The 17,870-nt window shown below is 46.5% G+C and overlaps 1 protein-coding gene and 1 pseudogene across 2 annotated transcripts in view; both read right to left on the bottom strand.

Annotated features, from left to right (window-relative positions):
* Positions 1–816: 816 nt before the first annotated feature.
* LOC144378924 (keratin, type II cytoskeletal 8 pseudogene) lies at positions 817–3,499 on the bottom strand (annotated as a pseudogene).
* The window catches only part of CILK1 (ciliogenesis associated kinase 1), a 37,196-nt gene continuing 22,770 nt past the window's right edge, over positions 3,445–17,870 (bottom strand). Inside the window, exons 8-14 of one of the 2 annotated variants that reach the window (XR_013441234.1) lie at positions 16,387–16,707; positions 14,536–14,726; positions 14,270–14,418; positions 12,198–12,326; positions 9,417–9,539; positions 4,916–8,264; positions 3,445–4,096 (exon numbers count right to left, since the gene is read on the bottom strand). Coding sequence is in view for 1 of the 2 variants with exons in the window: in XM_036092715.2 (XP_035948608.1) it covers positions 8,110–8,264; positions 9,417–9,539; positions 12,198–12,326; positions 14,270–14,418; positions 14,536–14,726; positions 16,387–16,707 (1,068 nt within the window). In the remaining variant the exon portion in view is untranslated. Of the gene's footprint in view, positions 4,097–4,579; positions 8,265–9,416; positions 9,540–12,197; positions 12,327–14,269; positions 14,419–14,535; positions 14,727–16,386; positions 16,708–17,870 lie in introns of those variants that run through there. The other variant, XM_036092715.2, reaches the window with a different exon arrangement.

The following is a 17,870-nucleotide window of genomic DNA, read 5'->3' as shown; positions in this document are numbered from 1 at the left end:
ACGGGCTCTCAGGTTGGGAGAAGCCAGCAGCTACCTTCAGCCTTGGCTGTGAATCAATTCCCCTGCCTGTGCACAGCATGGGAACATTCTGCACCCCATACTGGCTTTGCTCTGCGGGTGGTCAGCTCTGCTCAGCCACCTCTTAGCTTGAGTGCTGCTGGGCCACACAGCTTCCAGGAGTTGTCACCAGCCCTTCTGGTCAGATGGGGCTGGGAGACACTCCACAGCAGATAGGGTTGTGATTCAGCTGCTTGCCCGGGCATGGACAAACTGAGTTCTAGGGCCAATAAAACTCTGTGTTTGAGGATCTGACTCGGGTGGATTTGCACCCCACCAAGTTCCCTGGTCAGAGTGCACTCCCGCCTTGGTTCTGCAGATGAGCAAAACTGCCGGTTGGGATTACTACTTGGACACTGCAAGTATGAATTCGGTCTGCTGAGATCTGTGTGCTGGTTGTTGCAAGTTTCTCCCCCCTTTTCCATCACAGATTCCCAGTAGCTGCAGATTCCCCTGATGTGAGATCAGGGAGGGGCTCCTCCAAAATGGCCCACGATGGTGGGGGGAGGCCAGTTGTCCCCCTGGGATTCTCTTTTCCCACTGGAGGAAGGAGAGGCTCAGGGGAGACCTGTCTGTGTGGCACTAGGCTGTCTTGGGGGAGGGGCAATGCAGTCAACATGTAATCACTTCTTACCCTTCTAAAGCAGAAGCTCTTGGTCTCCTTGGGGCAGGGGGCGCTTCGGCCTCAACTGCATTTTCTAGGATTCTCCGTGGTGTCTTGTTCTTGAATAGTTGCTGGTTGTTCTGGTGGGAGGTCATGATGTCAGGAACAACCTATGCTGCCATCTTGGTGATGTCACTCCCCAACATCAGGGTTTTATTTTTGTCGATTTGTTTTTGGTCGAACCAACTGAGGCTTGGCTTCTTTATTTATTTGTTTGTTTAGATTTTAAGTAATCTCTACACCCAACGTGGGGCTCCAATTTACAACCCTGAGATCAAGAGTTGCATGCTGTACTTGATGTAGGAAAGATTTAGGGTTTGAAGGCGATGGCCAAGAAAGAATTCTTTTTTTTTTTTTTTTAAAGATTTTGTTTATTTATTTGACAGGGAGAGACACAGCGAGAGAGGAAACACAAGCAGGGGGAGCGGGAGAGAGAGAAGCAGGCTTCCTGCGGAGCAGGGAGCCTGATGCGGGGCTCGATCCCAGGACGCTGGGATCATGACCCGAGCCGAAGGCAGACGCCCAACGACTGAGCCACCCAGGTGCCCCGGCCAAGAAAGAATTCTTGAGATGGATGTCTTTGGTGCGAAAAGGTGATTTTATTAAAGCACGAGGACAGGACCCGTGGGCTGGAAGAGCTACACTGGGGTCATGAGGAGTGGCCCATTATATACTTTCAAGTTGGGAGGGGGTTGGGGATAGCGTAAGTCTCTAAGGAATTTTGGAAGCAAGGTTTCTAGGAGACCTTGAGGGGGCTAGCTATTGTTGGGAAAAGGTCATTTATTACCATCTAATAAAACCTCCAGTCATGAGACCCTTCAGATGTGTATCGGTGGACCATATGCTTGGGGGATGATTGCCAACATGTATCTTGGGGGGTTTAGAGATAAAGGAAGTTTCCAAAGGAATTTTTATACATTAAAGTAGATTTACAGCATCCTGGTGTGTGTGTGGGGGGGTGGGTGTGTTCAGGCTAGGATTGCCTTTTGCCCTTAGCGAAGTATTAACATGGAGGCAGCTGAGTCCCTAGAGGGATGTCCCTCTGCCTGTTTCAAGGACCTGTCAGTGGGCTCTAGGTAGTAAGGAAATTTAATAATTTTTCTTCTGCCTTTGTTTCCCGCGTCATACTGACTTGAACCAAGTGAAGCATTTTATTTTATTTTATTTTGTATTTTATTTTGATTTTATCTTTAAGTAATCTCTACACCCAACCTGGGGCTCCAACTTACAACCCAGAAGTCAAGAGTCAAACTCTCTGCTGACTTGAGCTAGCCAGTGCCCTGAGGCTTTTTTTTTAGAAAAGACACTTTAATGGGCTTTTAGTTGGAAGCATGGGCAAGAGGGGGTACCCAGGGCAGTAGACTCCCCCCAAGGGTAGGCTGAGAACTGGGGCTGAGTCTTAGCTGGGTCTCCTGTTCCCAGTGCTCCCCTGCACAGCTCATTCCCCCAAAGACTCTATGGCAGGCACAGGATGGGGGAGACTGGGAGGGACCACGGAGGCCGCTTGCTTGGACAGGACATCCGATGACTCGGACACCAGCCTCTCATGACGGGTCTTGCTTGACCTTCTTCACCAAGCATGGCCTTGGAGGAATTGGCACTGCTGAAGGAGCTGGAGCCCCCCCCCAGAGCCAAAGCTGGACTAGAAGGAGCTCAGTCGGTAGCGGAGGCCAGGGCCCCTGAAGCCCCTGGAGGCAAGCTCGGCCCACCTGAGTAGCTGCTGGTGGGCTTGGTATGAACATTCACCTTCTGCATCCCACACTCCAGCCGGCTCTCGCCGTCCTCCAGCAGCGTGGGCGGGTGGCGATCTCGCTGACCAGGGCCAGCCTGACGTCCCTGAGCCCTCTGTTCTCGGGCAGCTGCTGCACCAGGTCCTGCTCAGCTCGCTGCGGGGCGTTGGCGTCTTTAATGGTCCCCTCCCCCGCGCCGCTCAGCATCAGCTCTGGTGGCCTCCAGGGAAGCCCTCTGGCCTTGGAGGCCCTCGATCTCAGTCTGGAGTCGGCTGATAACTGCGGTTCATCTCGGAAATCTCCGTCTTCGCGCTTTGGGGGGCATCAGTGTGATTCCCAGCCAGTGTCTGCAGCCCCTTGTACTGGATCAGGTACACGTTCTCAGTCTCGGCCTGGCTGTAGCTGCAGCTGCCGCTGGCGATCCCCTGGTGCTGGCTGGGCCTTGACCTTGGCGGTGATGCCGTCCTGTCCAGGGAGCTCCTGTCGTCCACCGAGGGGACCGCAGAGGTGTCGGAGATCAGCGGATCTGAGGAAGCCCATCTCTCAGGCCGAACCCTCCGGGCGGGACTCCAGCTCTGCCTTATTCATGTAAACTTCATCCAGAGCCTTCCTGCTGAGAACAGATGCATTCTCCATCTCTGCACGCTCTCTGATCTCTTCCGCCCGCTCATTCCTGTAGTCCTCCGCCGGCCCCTGCCTGTCACCACGCTCCACCTCCGGCTTCAGCTTCTCTCCGGGCTACTGTGTCCAGCAGCGGCCCAAGGTTGCTGACGAAGCACTCCGCGTGTTGTCCATGTCGCTCTGCACCATTTCCTGCTGCTGCAGGACGCTCCACTTGGGCTCCAGAGTCTTGTTCTGCTGCTCCAGCTTCTGCACCTTGTCCATAAAGGAGGCAAACCTGTTGGGGAGGGTTTTGATGATCTTCTCCTGAGTGCCCACGGCCTGGATGTTGGGGTCCACCTCCAGCTTAAGAGGGCGCAGCAGGCTGTCGTTTCGGGACCGCTGTGGTGCCCTCCCCGGCCCCGCTGTAGCCTCCAACCACACTCATGCTGGTGCCCAGGCCACCTCGGAACCTGCTGCCCACCCAGGAGGAGAGCCAGGAATCTGCTTCTACGTGGGAGACCCCAACAGCAGATTTTATTTTATTTTAATTTTTTATTTGACAGAGAGAGAGACACAGCGAGAGAGGGAACACAAGCAGGGGAGTGGGAGAGGGAGAAACAGGCTTCCTGCGGAGCAGGGAGCCCGATGCGGGGCTCGAGCCCAGGACTCTGGGATCATGACCCGAGCCGAAGGCAGACGCTTAACGACTGAGCCACCCAGGCGCCCCAACAGCAGATTTTATTAGCAGGAAGGATGGCGGGAGCTCAGATCTGTAGGGCCTCTGAAGGGGCAGGGTGGGCAGATGATTCCAGGAAGTTAGACAAATGCTGTCGATTTCATAGTCAGGGCAGCTGTGTTCTGATGGGAGGGCACACTTAGGGATTCAGCAGTACCCCTTGGGTAAATTGTGTTCCTAAAAAATTCTTTCGAGGATCCAAAGAATGTTTGGAAGTGACTTTCCTGTGGAATCCTGTATGTAATTCATGACGTGATGAGTTTCGTTTGAAGGTTTATATCGTGCATAGGAGTATGCTGTGAAAAGCTGAAAACATACAAGGTAGGTATTAATTATGAAGCAAGATGAAATCGGCAACAAGAAATCGTCTCCACATACTTTTTTCTTTTTTTAAATATTCCTAGTCACCTAACTTGCTAAATGCTAAATTTAAAAAAAGCCTCAAAAAAATAAAATAAAATAAAATAAAATAAAATAAAAATAAGTCTCCAGATTGCAGGATAACTCTTTACATTGCTGCTCTAAGCTCATGCTTCTAATTTCATGGCAGTAACACTATGAACTAAGCATTAAGAAGTTATAAAATATCAAAATCCCACATTAGGAAATACGAATGTTATCTTGTTGTTTAAAGATTTTATTTTTAAGTAATCTCTACATCCAACACAGGGCTTGAACTCACAACCCTGAGATCAGGAGTCGCATGCTCTACCAACTGAGCCAGCCAGGAGCCCCACTGTTATCTTTTGATGGAAGAACACTGAAAATAAAAAGGGAACACTCAAATCATTTTTCTTTCTTTAACTGTTAACTTTATTTGGAGCAGAATTTTCCTTACATAAAGTTAATGTTTTTAAACACCTTAGGACAAACTATTCAAAACACAGTATTTTATTTCAGAAGGGGCTTGTGTCAGTGGTTTTCTGTCCTCCTCTATTCTCATCATTATGAATATTTGCTTTTTAAATAAATATATTCTCAGCTATTTCCTTGGATTCAAATCCGGTGACTAAACTGCTATCACTACTAAGACATCTGAGATCAGAAGACTGTTTGGGTCATTTCAAATTCACATTAGCACAGTGTCTCTAAGAAACTGATAATACAGATTGATGTGATGCTTGCCTCCAGTTTGTCTTCTTAATAGTTTCCATGAGAGGGTCCTCACAATAAGTTATATAAAATACAGTACTTTGGTTGGAACTTGTAAAAATAATTCTAAAAATTAAGCACATATATTAAACAAACGAGTTGCTATAGTATGCTTTAAATGATATAAAATAATTAGCATGTCAAACATTTTCTTATAAACATATTGCTTTTCGTCATACACTGAGCTGGAACATACAGCCTGTGTTCCTTTTCTCCTAAATGGCACAAAACGATGGCTCGATGGTAGGGAAACACTACTTCATGAGAAAAGATGGTGGCCATGAGCCCCAGTAGTACTGGTATTTGTACTTAGGCGTTACCTTGATTGTATTCAATTTTTGATAACGTCAGCAGATGACACAATGTCAATTAGTTATATGTATACAGTCCTTTAGGCTATCTATAAGAGAGGTGGCTAAAAAAAACTGTTTGAAAATCAATTTTCTTCCTACTTAAACCCTATCATACATGAGCTGGGTGAGTGCTTAGTAATTAATGGAATTTTATTGTAAGATGAACAGTCACACCAAGAGTAGCTTTTCTGCCCATGCAGCTTGCCTTGCAGTTCACACATGTACCCCCTGGCACACCACTATCACTGGACCTTTGGGTGTGCAATGAGAGCCATCCCTGTACCATTTCCCGACATCCCAAAAAGCTTTCTGACCGGAAATGAGGTATAGTCATGAATAAGGTACAGTGAAACTCTTTCATTCCTCTTGGTGTCTTATAGTACATCGTATAATTCTCTACTAACTAAAAGATATACACACCAGGTAGCATTTGATTTTCACTTAACAAAAAATGGTCACGATTCCCTTCTATAGTAAACAGCATGTATACACATTCGTCCTTTACCCATTACGGGGGAAAAAAAAAAAGAGAACTTTCTAGGATTTTGCTGGTTCTTTAGAATTTACATTGTTTTTTCAGTCTTCTGGTTTTCTCAACTGCACATCAGCTTCTCGACTTTCACATGGATAAACATGTTTGGCTTTCTAAGGGAAGTTGTTTACTCATAAATAAAGGAAAAAGTAAGAGGACGAAAACGGAAATATTTTCTGAATTTGGGCCCACAAAAGTATTACAAAAACAATTTTATAATGTGTAATAACCAGGTGACTAGGTTTTTTCAATTTAAAAAATGTCATGACCTTAACATAAGCTAGAGTGCCAAGAATATGGTATTCACAATCCATTCGCTTCTCTAAGAGGTATTTACAATTTAAAACCAGCTTTCCAGCAAGCTGGGTAAGGTTACAGATTAACTTACTTTTTATATATAATACAGAAAGGGAAAATAAATATTAATTGCAGTAAAGGACTCATCTCTGAAAACACATTTTCTGTTGCTTTAGATAATGAGTTGAGAATATAATACAGAAGTGAACTCAGCTTCAAGTTGTGCTTACATATACATATTTGTTTTCTGAAGCTTTGCTGCCAGTTTGTTAACAGAAAATATTACCTATCAAATCCACATCCATTATGTGCTTTTCTCATGCCCCTAGGGATCATAGTGCTTAGTCAAGTACATTGTTGTGCCAGATTCTCCAAAGCAGAAATTACTCCCTGATTTAGATTAGGGCCCCTTGGGAGCCATGGCAATTTGTTCAGGCTGCAACTTACTACCAATACATCAAAGCAATAATTTACCCACATATTGGGTTGAATCATACCAAAGTGCCAATATTCACTTTAATCTATCATTTTAACCTACAGAAATGACAGACAATTTCATATGGCTCAACCTGCTAGATCCTGGAACCTGGAACCAAATGAGAGTAGCTTGGGGCCTGGGAGAATGTGAGTCAACACACTGTTGAGTTTGTATCGTGTTCCCTGGCGGAGACCTTCCCTCCTGCCTTTCAGGTAACCACTGCTGGAGGCAGACGTACCCTACAGAGATGGACGAAGAGCGGACCTTTTGTCTTTTTCTGTCTCCAAACTAGCTTTGTCATTTTCAAAATTGCTGTAAACATTCCTCTCAATGGAACAGCCTCTGTCCAACAAATAGAGTTCCCACTGTGTGAAGAAACTACACAAGGGTTAAGAGTTCAAATGTGGCACGCTACCGACATGACCCTCGTGGTAGCCGGGACTTCCCAGGTCAGTGGAACCTCTGCCATAAATCTTTCCTGCTCCCCAAAGTGCCCTGAGAATGTGGCTAGGACAGAAGGTTCTTTGTCGTCTGTTCCTAGCCAGGCCTGGAGAACTGAGCTGAATGCAAAAGTTGATCAGTTATTATAATAACAAAATCTTCTGCTGCTTTGAAACTTAGCTTTTTGGTCGTGCATCTTGATAGGGATACAAGTTTAACGGACTGTGTTGACCTTTATGTTAAAGACCTGTTGGCTTCAAAAGCTTCCCTTTTGGGGGTACTTATACAACTGGATTTCAAAAATGGAGGAAACATAAAAAAACGGGAGAAAATAGAATGTGATGGTCCAGCATAATAAAACCTGGTTCATGTCTCCAACCACCTTGCATATCTCCAACCACCAAAAAGGGTTGTTGTAAAAATTTCAAAAACTATTTAGAGTTCTTTCAGCTGGGAAATTCATTGCATAATAGTATTTTTAGAACAGCACAGTGGTGTCACAAAATCAAACCAATAACCTGATATCGAGGAAAGCAGAAGATCATTTATCTAGCGCTGAGGTTGGTCCAAGAAAGCCTGAAGTACCAGTGTGCCACATTTAAAATTTAACCGCTTCACAAGTATCTGCACGCGTTGAGTAAATAACCCTCTGTCGGGTGGCCTTCAATTGCACCCCTGCTGCATACTGCATCAGTATTATTACATTTTTAAAAATCTGTATAAAATATTATCTGGAACCCCAAAGGAAAATCAATTAATTCTTAAAAAGTTCATTACAAAGTTGACTGTATAAAATGCTAAAACATAATCCATATATACAAAATGCGCTGTTTAAGAAAATAATGGGACCCAGTTTTAGAATAAAATAATTTTGTACAAAAAAAGGGTATTGCATTCAAATCAATATTTAAAAAAAATCTTAAAAAGAATATTGAAATGTCTTAGTTCAGAAGAATAACTATAAAGTGTTTGCTTTCACACCATCTGCCGGTTTCTTGCCGGCAGAACACCAGTTGGCCGAGGGACCGTGTCTTGCTTTCCCCTGCGCCCAGAAGCTTCATGCTGGTCATCGCCGAGACGCGTACTTAGAAACCCAGTCGGTCCGGCCATGCACTGGCTGGGCAGCTGGAGGTCGGGGCATCAGCCCGGGAGTGCTCCTAGGCTGGGTGTGGAAGAAAGGTCGCCCGGGATGAGGTCTCACAGCCTTCAGGGAAGAATAGCCTGCAATTAAAGAGGAAGGTGGGTCGGACTGATATGGGCCTCCCGCAAACAAAGGAAATAAATGCAGCTTGGCGACAAAAATATCAGAAAATGGGAGTTCAAGAGAAGCACTGGTGGGCGACTCACAGTCTTCCCTCTCCCGCTGAAGGACAACTCCATTCTAGTGTTGTCCGGCCAAGAATACTGGTGTCATTCCTGACCCCTCTTTTTTCACAGCCCACGTGTCATGGGTCAGCAAATGCCACTGGCTCTCCCTTCCAGATACACTCAGAACCCGGCCCAGCTCAGCTCTCAGCAGCCTGGCCCATCACTCCCTGCCTGGATAATTCTGGCAGCCAGTTGGTTTCCCTGCTTCCAACCTTGTTCCTGGCCCCTAGTCTAATGACAACCTGCACGTGAGTGAGGCTGCACGATGCAAGTCAGATGGCCTCTCGCCTCTTCTCCAGACCCTCCGCTGGCTCCCATGTCCCACGCAGTCAGTGACAGCAAGCTTACGGTGGCCTGCAGGGCCTCATACCACCCCACCTTCGGTTACCCCTCTCTCCTGCTTCCAGGCCCATGCACTAGGAACCCCGTGCTGGGGGCAGTCTCGCCCACACCGCAGGGCTACCTGCTCACCTCCTTCACACCTTCACTCAACAATTCCTTTGCGGTGCGGTCTTCTTTGGCCACGCTCTTTATTTTATTTATTTTTAATTATTCTTATTATTTTTTAACATATAATGTATTATTTGTTTCAGGGGTACCGGTCTGTGATTGATCAGTCTTACACAATTCACAGCGCTCACCATAGCACATACCCTCCCCAATGTCCATCACCCAGCCACCCCATCCCTCCCACCCTTCACCCCTCCAGCAACCCTCAGTTTGTTTCCTGAGATTAAGAGTCTCTTATGGTTTGGCCACCCTCTTTAAAAATGCACACTCCAACTTCCACCTTCCTTATATCCCGCCTACTTCATTTTTCTCCTCAGCACTGGTGAGCATCTGCTTCGGTTTACTTATTGTGTGTGGGGTGTAAGTTCGTGGGACAGGGAGTCTTGTCGGTCTCCTTCGCTGGTGGGTCCTCGGCCTACAACATGCCTGGCACAAAGCCATTATTCGAGAACCGTTTGATGAGCTGCTTCATGAATAGCCCAAAACAGAACTCACCAGGAGAAGGGTCTGGAAGAGGTGCCAAGTGTACCCTCTGCACAGCAGAACCAACTTCTTTTTTCAGAAAGGATGGGATATAGTTTCCAGTCAGTCCACTAGAACTTGTTGAACTGGAACCAACTGATTCACAAAAGCAAAAGCTCGTTACTACAAAGACCCCACGTGCACATAACACCAACAGGGTTACACGGGTGCGGAACAATAAAGAATTGGGCATTTACTTTCAGGGGAAATACGATAAAAATAGGAACTGCGAGCAGAGCATTCCTCCACACCACACTGTCGGAAAGACGGGGAAGGGGGGCAGCAAAGACAGGGCCGCTCCTATAGCCTGCGCCTGAACGGAGCCTGGATGCTTGGTTCGTTCAAGAAAAGGGACATGTGCGGGGCGCCTGGGTGGCTCAGTCGTTAAGCGTCTGCCTCCGGCTCAGGTCATGATCCCAGGGTCCTGGGATCGAGCCCCGCATCGGGCTCCCTGCTCAGCGGGAAGCCTGCTTCTCCCTCTCCCACTCCCCCTGCTTGTGTTCCCTCTCTCGCTGTGTCTCTCTCTGTCAAATAAATAAATAAAAAATCTTGAAAAGAAAAGAAAAGGGACATATATGCATTTCTCTTTCTTTTTTGGAATAACGGGTTTAGCCTGTTCCAAAATTTGCTTTTTCCACGCTGTAACAGAGAATAATTATCCTTCCATGTCAGTATATACAAATTCTAGAATCTGGCTAAACCATAATTCACTGAACCGTTCTCTTACTGAGCAGCACACAGGTGATCTTAATTATTTAGCTATGGGGGCACCTGGGTGGCTCAGTCGGTTAAGCGTCTGCCTTCAGCTCAGGTCATGATCCCAGGGTCCTGGGATCGAGTCCCGCATCAGGCTCCCTGCTCTGCGGGAAGCCTGCTTCTCCCTCTCCCGCTCCGCCCTGCTTGTTTCCCTCTCTTGCTGTGTCTCTCTCTGTCAAATAAATAAATCAAATCTTCAAAAAAATTATTTAGTTATGACAAGGAATTCTACGCTAAATACTCTGACCCGTAATCAGAAAAAGTAATGATTTATATTAAATATATTCATTTTTTATGACATTTTCATAGTGAGAGTGTTTTAAGGGCTGGAACTATATGCGACTCATCTTACTATTCCAGGAGGTTAATGGGATGCCTTATATGTAGCAGTAATCAATACATATTAGATGGATGAACAGAGATCAATAAGCCTCATTAAGACTTCAGGTACACACAGAATGAGGAAAAATGTTATTACAGGCCGTTATACAAATGGAAGTTATATCCGGGGGGAAAAGAGAGAATGTGTGGCAGAGTGGCAATGCCTGGGTAGGGGGCTGTGTTGTGCTAGAGCACATTCTGCATTTTTGGTGAAGAGATACGAAAAAAAAAATGGGAAGAGAATTTGAACAGGTTAAGTCACAAAAGGGAAAAAAACGTATAGTCCGTGAACACGAGAAGATGCTCCACCTCATTAGTACACAGGACATGCAAGTTGAAGCCACAACAAGATGCCGTTGCACACCCATCAGACCAGCACACAGTTTGCAAATTCGACAGTACCAAGTGCCATCAAGGATGCAGCACCACTCCCAGACCCTGCCGGAGGGCAATTTGGCAACATCTGTAAAGTCAAAGATGAGCACACCCTTTACTCTGTTTACATCATCCCCCGAGAAACCTTCACGCAGGTGCGCGGCAAGAGGGTACGCCGAGGTTCATTTCCACACTCCTTCTCACAGCAAAGATGGTTCCCAACTTACACGCTCATCAACAAGAGAAGGATAAATACATTATCGTCCAGTAAAAGTAATAAATTATGGGGTGATGCAGTGATATATGTTATATATGTTTTATAATATATACTATGATATGTCTTACATGTATGTGTAATTGCTATATCATAATATAATTACTAAAGGGAGTGGAGATCCAGAATTATGTTTGTATTAATTTTTGAACATGTAAGAACATACTATGTGGTTCATGAATCTTTTAAAAATGCAGAGAAATAATAAACACTCAAATCAGGTGGGGGTCGGAGGAAGGAGAGGGGGAAAGAGGGAAAGGGTAGGAAGGCCTAGACGGTGGGCTTCAGGAGTATTTGCAGTTTGACTCCTTGAGCTGGTGGTGGTGGGTACATGGCTGTTGATACCTCATTTCCTTCTTTTTTGTATTTCTCAAAATAAATGAACGTGTAATGGATAAAGCAGGGAGAAGGGACGCCCGGATGTTTTTCCCTGGCAGTGTGGAAGGAGAAGCAATGCATGGCAGGGGCTGCCTGTGTGAGGGAAAATGAGGCGGGAAAGGGGCCTGCTGGGAATGGGGTTAGCCCGTCTGGAAGGCTTATGAAACTCATTTCTCATTTTAAAAAAAGGTGGGGATGAGAAAAAAAAAAAAGTGGGGATGGCCCTCTGAGCTGTCCACCTTCCAACGAGAAGAGGTTTTTCGATGCTCTGGGCTAAGGCTGGGTCATCAGAGGGAGGGGACGAGATGGAGCAAGGTGGATGGAGCTAAGTTGGATGGCCAGCAGCACAGGGCCTCAGAAGCCAGAGGTGCCTGAGTCCCCAGCTACGCTGAGGGCAGACCCCGTGGCAGCTGGCGGGGTCCCCAGAGCCTGCTGCCAAGAAAGAGACAGGAGCACGGCCTTGAAAAAGGGGCCCTGGGTTTCCACCCCAGAAAACCCTCTCATTTCCATTAGCTTGTCTCTCCGGACCCACCCTGCCGCATCCAGAGAATTTGCCTCTTGTCATTTAGGAGTTAATAATCACTACTCACCGGAATTTATTTTGCTGATTACTGATACTGTTCCTGAAGATTTTCCAGACAAACCAGAACTAGACCACGGATTAGATGGAATAAAATCCTTGCCTGGATTTGGAAGTATGCCGTTTCTCATATTTATTCCTAATAGGAAGAAATGGTTTTCAAATGCAAAATACATTATTTCGTCTTGCACCAGATTTCAGTGGCAAACTCATCCCAGAATTCACTTTGTCTAAACTTCCTATGGTTCGATCGTCAGAGCAAAAACTGACCATGAGGTTGTCCGATAGAACGCAGAGGAAAGGAGGAAAGATGGCGACCTGGGGTTTAGTACGCCCAGAGGACGGGCAGCCTGAGAGAGGTCTCCTAAACTTCTCCCAACAGATCTGTCTCACGTCTTCTCTCTCGGCCCCTCTGGTGCTGTCCTGGGCATCAGTGCTTCTGGTCATTCCCACAGGTACCCCTGCATGGGTCACTGCCTGTCTGTCACCTTCCCAAGTTCCTCTCTGCCCCCCTTCCGCCCGGCCAGCTCTGCAGCCCCCTGCTCTCCTCTTTCTGCGTTCTGTCCCCCAGACCCCTCTTCATACCTGACCTGGACCATGAGCACCATCAAGTGCTGGTGACCCTCACGGACTCCCTCACGCCCAAGGCTGCCTTGACCTTAATCAATCATCTCAACCTCAAGCCAAACCACCCACTAGACCGCCCACTTGCCCATTTATGTCAAGCACTGCAGCTATTTTTCAGAACTGCAAAGACTGAATTCATCTTTTATCCTCCTTCCTCTCCTAGAGCCAAAAAGAAATAACTAATTCCCTCCCAGCTGGCTCCCTTTGGCCTGTGGCCCCTGGAGTTGGGGGTCTCTGCCCCTGACACCTAGACCACTGTTGTACCCTGTCACCTGCTCTCTCCTCTTCCAGGTCATCCTGGGAGGCCAGCCAAGGGCGAGGAGTCAATCCACCAGTGGGGCCTTGTTCCCACCTCATGTCCCGTGGGTCCTGCAGCCCCAGCCTGAGCCACCACTCCCCTTACCTGCATGAGAGCTATAGCCTGCCCTCATGTACTCAGCACGAAGATGGGCATGAACCCAGCATGCTCTCCAATTAAAACCCTTCAACAGCTTCCTGCTGCTTGTGAAATAAATCCCAAATGTCTTACAAGACTCCAAAGATGCCTCGTGCTACGTGTATCACCTCTTACCACACTCGGGCCACGCCGGCCCCTCTGCCCTTCCCCTCACAAGCCAAGCCCCTTCCTGCCTCCCAGGCTCCCCACTTGCTGCTTCCCCTGCGTGCTTTGTTCTGCCCATTTGTCCCTCCCCATTCTGTGGGGGCCCAGCCAGGAGTCACGTGCTCAGACAGGCCCTTCCTGAGCATTCTGTCTACAGCGGTGCTTCCTCCCTGCCTCCAATCACCGCCGGAACTACTGGTTGTCTATTTGTTTAGGGTCTGGCTCCCACCACTAGAATATAAGCTGCACGGGGGCGAGAGTATTGTCTACAGGGCTGTGGTACAAAGTCACTGCATAGACGGTGGTCCCACTTGGCCACTGTGCTCACCATGATTTCCCCAGTGCCTCGCACACATTCGATGCTCAGGACGTATGTACTGATTGAATGAATCTGTGAATGAATGGTTGGCTGGTGCTGTAAGCTTGGAATCGGGAGAATGTGGAGAGAGGCTTGTGCACCCATCAAACTAGAGCATGTACGCTTACCCCCTGTAATACTGCCGGGTGGTGGGACTGAGCACCTACCCCGGTCTCCTGAGAGTACATAGGACTGGTCATTGTTCCTAACCCTGGTCTGGTGCAGGGGCCTCAGGCGTGCCCCCTGCCTCTCACCACCAGTTCCTCCCTCCTGGGGGGCCAGACCCAGTTTCCACTACAACATTTTTTCTTATGCAACTATATATATATATAAAATGTGAGGCCTGGGCTTCAGCAAATATTTTTGTAATGTTCCTGCCAGTTCTGAAGTTTCAGAAGGCCCTGGGCACTTGCCTTTCAAAACAGAATCTCTGTGAATACGTGATTCCGGGGAAATGGTTTCTGAGGAGGAAAGTAAAGGCAAGCATTTCTATTACCAGGCAAGTATCGCGAGTGCTTCAAGTAGTGCTGCTTGGCCGCGGACCTCAGGGTTGGCGTGTCTCGCCTCTGATAGGAGGTCTGGGTGGGGGCACTGCTGCCTGTACTGACGGGCTCAGAGGGCTTCAGGTCCAGGACACTCTCAAATCTGAAGCAAGGGAACATGGCTTAGATCAGCATGGGACGGAAAGCATCACGAGAGAGGTACAGATCATTTCACAAGCCCCAGACTCGATCTGTGTACAGAGCCCAGGTGCACACTTGCCTGCAAAGAGTCTCCTCACTCTGTCTATTCTTGTTTTTCAGGTCAATCCTGGTGAGGGATGGACTGAAATCCAAGTCATCCAAGTCAGCCCAGTCATCGGAATCCTTTGTCGACCGGGACACAAGCCCCCACCTTCTCCGACTCTTGGGCTTGATCTCCCCATTTTTGTGTTCCAGGCCAGCTAGCATTTTCTGTGCATCCAAGGAGTGGGGGATAAAGTCATACTTGGTAAATGGAGCTCACCCATGAGTAATCCCCATTCCAAATTTCCTCAGTGATGAAAAGGAGGATCGGGGACATATCATTCTCAACATGCAACCATGGGAAGTACGTTCCTGGGCCTCTGTCTCTCACCTCTCCTGCACACATCACACCCATTGGCATCCTATGGGGACACTCAGGTGTACAAGATAAGGAGTTTTAAAAAGAAATTTTTTAAAAAAGAGATTTATTTTTGAGAGAGAGAGTGAGAGAGAGAGAGGGAAGGGACAGAGGGAGAGGGACAGAGAGCATTAGCAGACTCCACGCTGAGCGCAAACATGCAGTGCTCAATCTCACGACCACAAGATCATGACCTGAGCCAAAATCAAGAGTCCGGCACTTAACCACTGACTGCATCACCCAGGTGCCCCTAAAAAGAAATTTAAGGTGCTTCTCACACATGGGGAGGATAGCTAGGTTGTCATCCGGGCCTCATCCCTGAAAGCATTAACATGCTTTATTCTGTCATAAACAGAGATGCAGGAGAATACAGCTCAGATATCAGTCATCCTGCCATTCACCGAAAACACTGCAAATATGCTTTCTTTGCCTTCTTAGTAGATCTGGATACTATTTAATTACAGAATTAGCTACAATAGGAAATTTCCAAATACACATTGCTTCCAAAGTTGTGGGCTGGGGTACAGCGAACAGTCTAAAGATACCACTCTGGTAACCTCATGCAGTATCTCAGTGTTGGTTGGGAGCTGGGACTCAGTGAATGAATACGAGTTGACAGAAAAAATACTGCCTTTGCATAAAGCTGTCAGAAAAATCAGACTCTCAGACAGCATTACAAAGCTACTGGTAACTAGATGCCCTTTTCAGGTTATTATTGAATCTAACGCTCATTCTTTTTTCTTGAGCACCAGTCCAAGAGAAGGAGAAAGATCTGGGCTCAATTAACAGCCTAGCATTAACAGCATTCATAGGAATAACATCTATAAATTTTATTATGGCACTTTGTGATTTTTCAAAACATCTTCACAATTAGCAGGACCTTTTATTGTCATGCACAGCCTGGTCTGGGGGGCAAGACAGGCATTAGGATCTTCCTTTTACAGATGAGGAAACTGAGTCCACAGGGATTAATAATAACAATGACTAACATTTATCAAGTTCTGATGAAGTGTCAGCTACTATTTTAAATTCTTTCAAGTATTAACTCATTTAGTCCCCCAAAAGAATTGTTATCAGGTAGATGCAATTATTATCCCGATCTTAGAGACGAGGAAGGAGGAGCAGGGAGGCCGGGGAACTTGCCCAGGGGCATGAAGCCAGGAAGTGGCAGAGCTGAGACTGGAGAGCCTGGCCCCGTGAGCGCTCCGGGCAGCTCTCAACCACCACACCGCAGCTGCCTGCCACCAGCACGGATATGAACAGACACAGCCAGAACCTGAATTTAGACCTTCAACTCCAAGGCCAAAGCTCTTTTCACTATTCCACGATATTGCAAAGATACATTTATTGTAATTAACGGTCACTGTAATTAGACTTTATATGCTGAAAAAAGAAAATCTTGCACACAATCAGTGGGGTCAGAAGAGGAACAGGCCAGACAAGTCTTGCTAGCAAATCTTCCCTGCTTACCGACGGAGGATTCTTGGTATGGAGGGATGGGAAGAGCAACGGGCTTGGCTTGTCCTCTGGGAGATGGTTCGGGTGATCTGTCCTGGAAGCCTCTGCTTTGAAGGGGTACATGAGATGCTGAGGGGGCTGGCTGGCTTGATGTTGTCTCGAAGAAATCCGCGGGTGTGGCTTGGTTGGGGGCTGGGTGGGGGGGACCGGCTTGATGTGAGGAGGTGGGCCAGCCTTTTCCAGGACATCCTTCTGTGCTTTTCCTGAATCTTGAAGGCTCTGTGTGGTGCTGCCCAGTGGATGCCCAATCTGGAAGTAAGGATATCGAAGAGCCTGGAATAATACATAGGGCTGCTTTAGGAGAAAAGTCTATCCAGGAAGGTTAATACCATCAGGCTCACTGAGCTACATTTCATGGGACCAGTTTACTGTAGCTTCTTAGCCTAAACCAACTAGAAAACAGCATTGAATGTGTGATACTCTTTATGATCTTCCTTATCTAAAATGTAAAATGTATACATTTAAAATTATTTGGATAAAGCAGCCAGTAATAGTACTATTATCTTTGCTACTTCTGAAAAGTATCTGGCTCAACAGATGCTGGCTTTTTTCTTTTTTCTTTTCTTTGAAACTTCCATTTAATATAAGTAGACCTCATTAAAAGATTTAAAGGATATTTAAATAATTTCCATATGCATTGTATCATGGAGCCATAGAAATACTGGTCTGTGCTGGCAAATCCTAATTTTTGGTATATAGTTTGTTTGTTTGTTTGTTTAAATTTAATTAATTAACATATAATGTATTATTGGTTTCAGAGGTACAGGTCTGTGATTCATCAGTCTTACACAATACCCAGTCAGATGCTGGCTTTGTAACTTACTTGCTATATATCTTTTTTTTTTTTTTAGAGAGGGAGAGAGAGGGGGGTGGGCAGAGGGAGAGGGAGAGAGAGAGAATCTCAAGCAGACTCCCTGCTGAGCGTGAGCCAATGTGGGCCTGGAGCTCACAACCCTGAGATCACGACCTGAGCTGAAATCAAGAGTTGGACACTTAACTGACTGAGCCACCCAGGTGCCCCTGCTGTGTGTCTTAATGTAATGTAATATTTCACCTTTCTGAGCCAATTTCCTCAGCCCGTAAAAAGAAAAAAAAATAATATAAAACTGAGAAAAAAAAAAATCTGAGAGCCAAACTCAATAATCTTGGAAGACTCTGAAGAATCAAGTGTAAAATGAGCCAGTATTTTACCCCAGGAATGCCAAGAATGTAATACGTGATAAAGTTAAACCCTGGCTATCAACAACAACTAACAAACCTTGTTAGTTGTTCTGAACAATCCAGTCTTCCGGATAGTCAGGGGATAAATCTTAAAGGGCTGGGTTCACAATTCTTTCTGAAATATTCCCTGTATTCCCTAGTCTTTTAGAATGGAAATCACCAAACGGAACATAACCTTTCTTAATAACTCTGGGTTATAAACATCTGTAATAATT

This window comes from Halichoerus grypus, chromosome 9, assembly GCF_964656455.1.
Source record: "Halichoerus grypus chromosome 9, mHalGry1.hap1.1, whole genome shotgun sequence".
NCBI classification, from domain to species: domain Eukaryota; kingdom Metazoa; phylum Chordata; class Mammalia; order Carnivora; family Phocidae; genus Halichoerus; species Halichoerus grypus.
The sequence above is the reverse complement of the archived record's forward strand: the minus strand, read 5'-3'. Positions and strand labels throughout refer to the sequence as shown.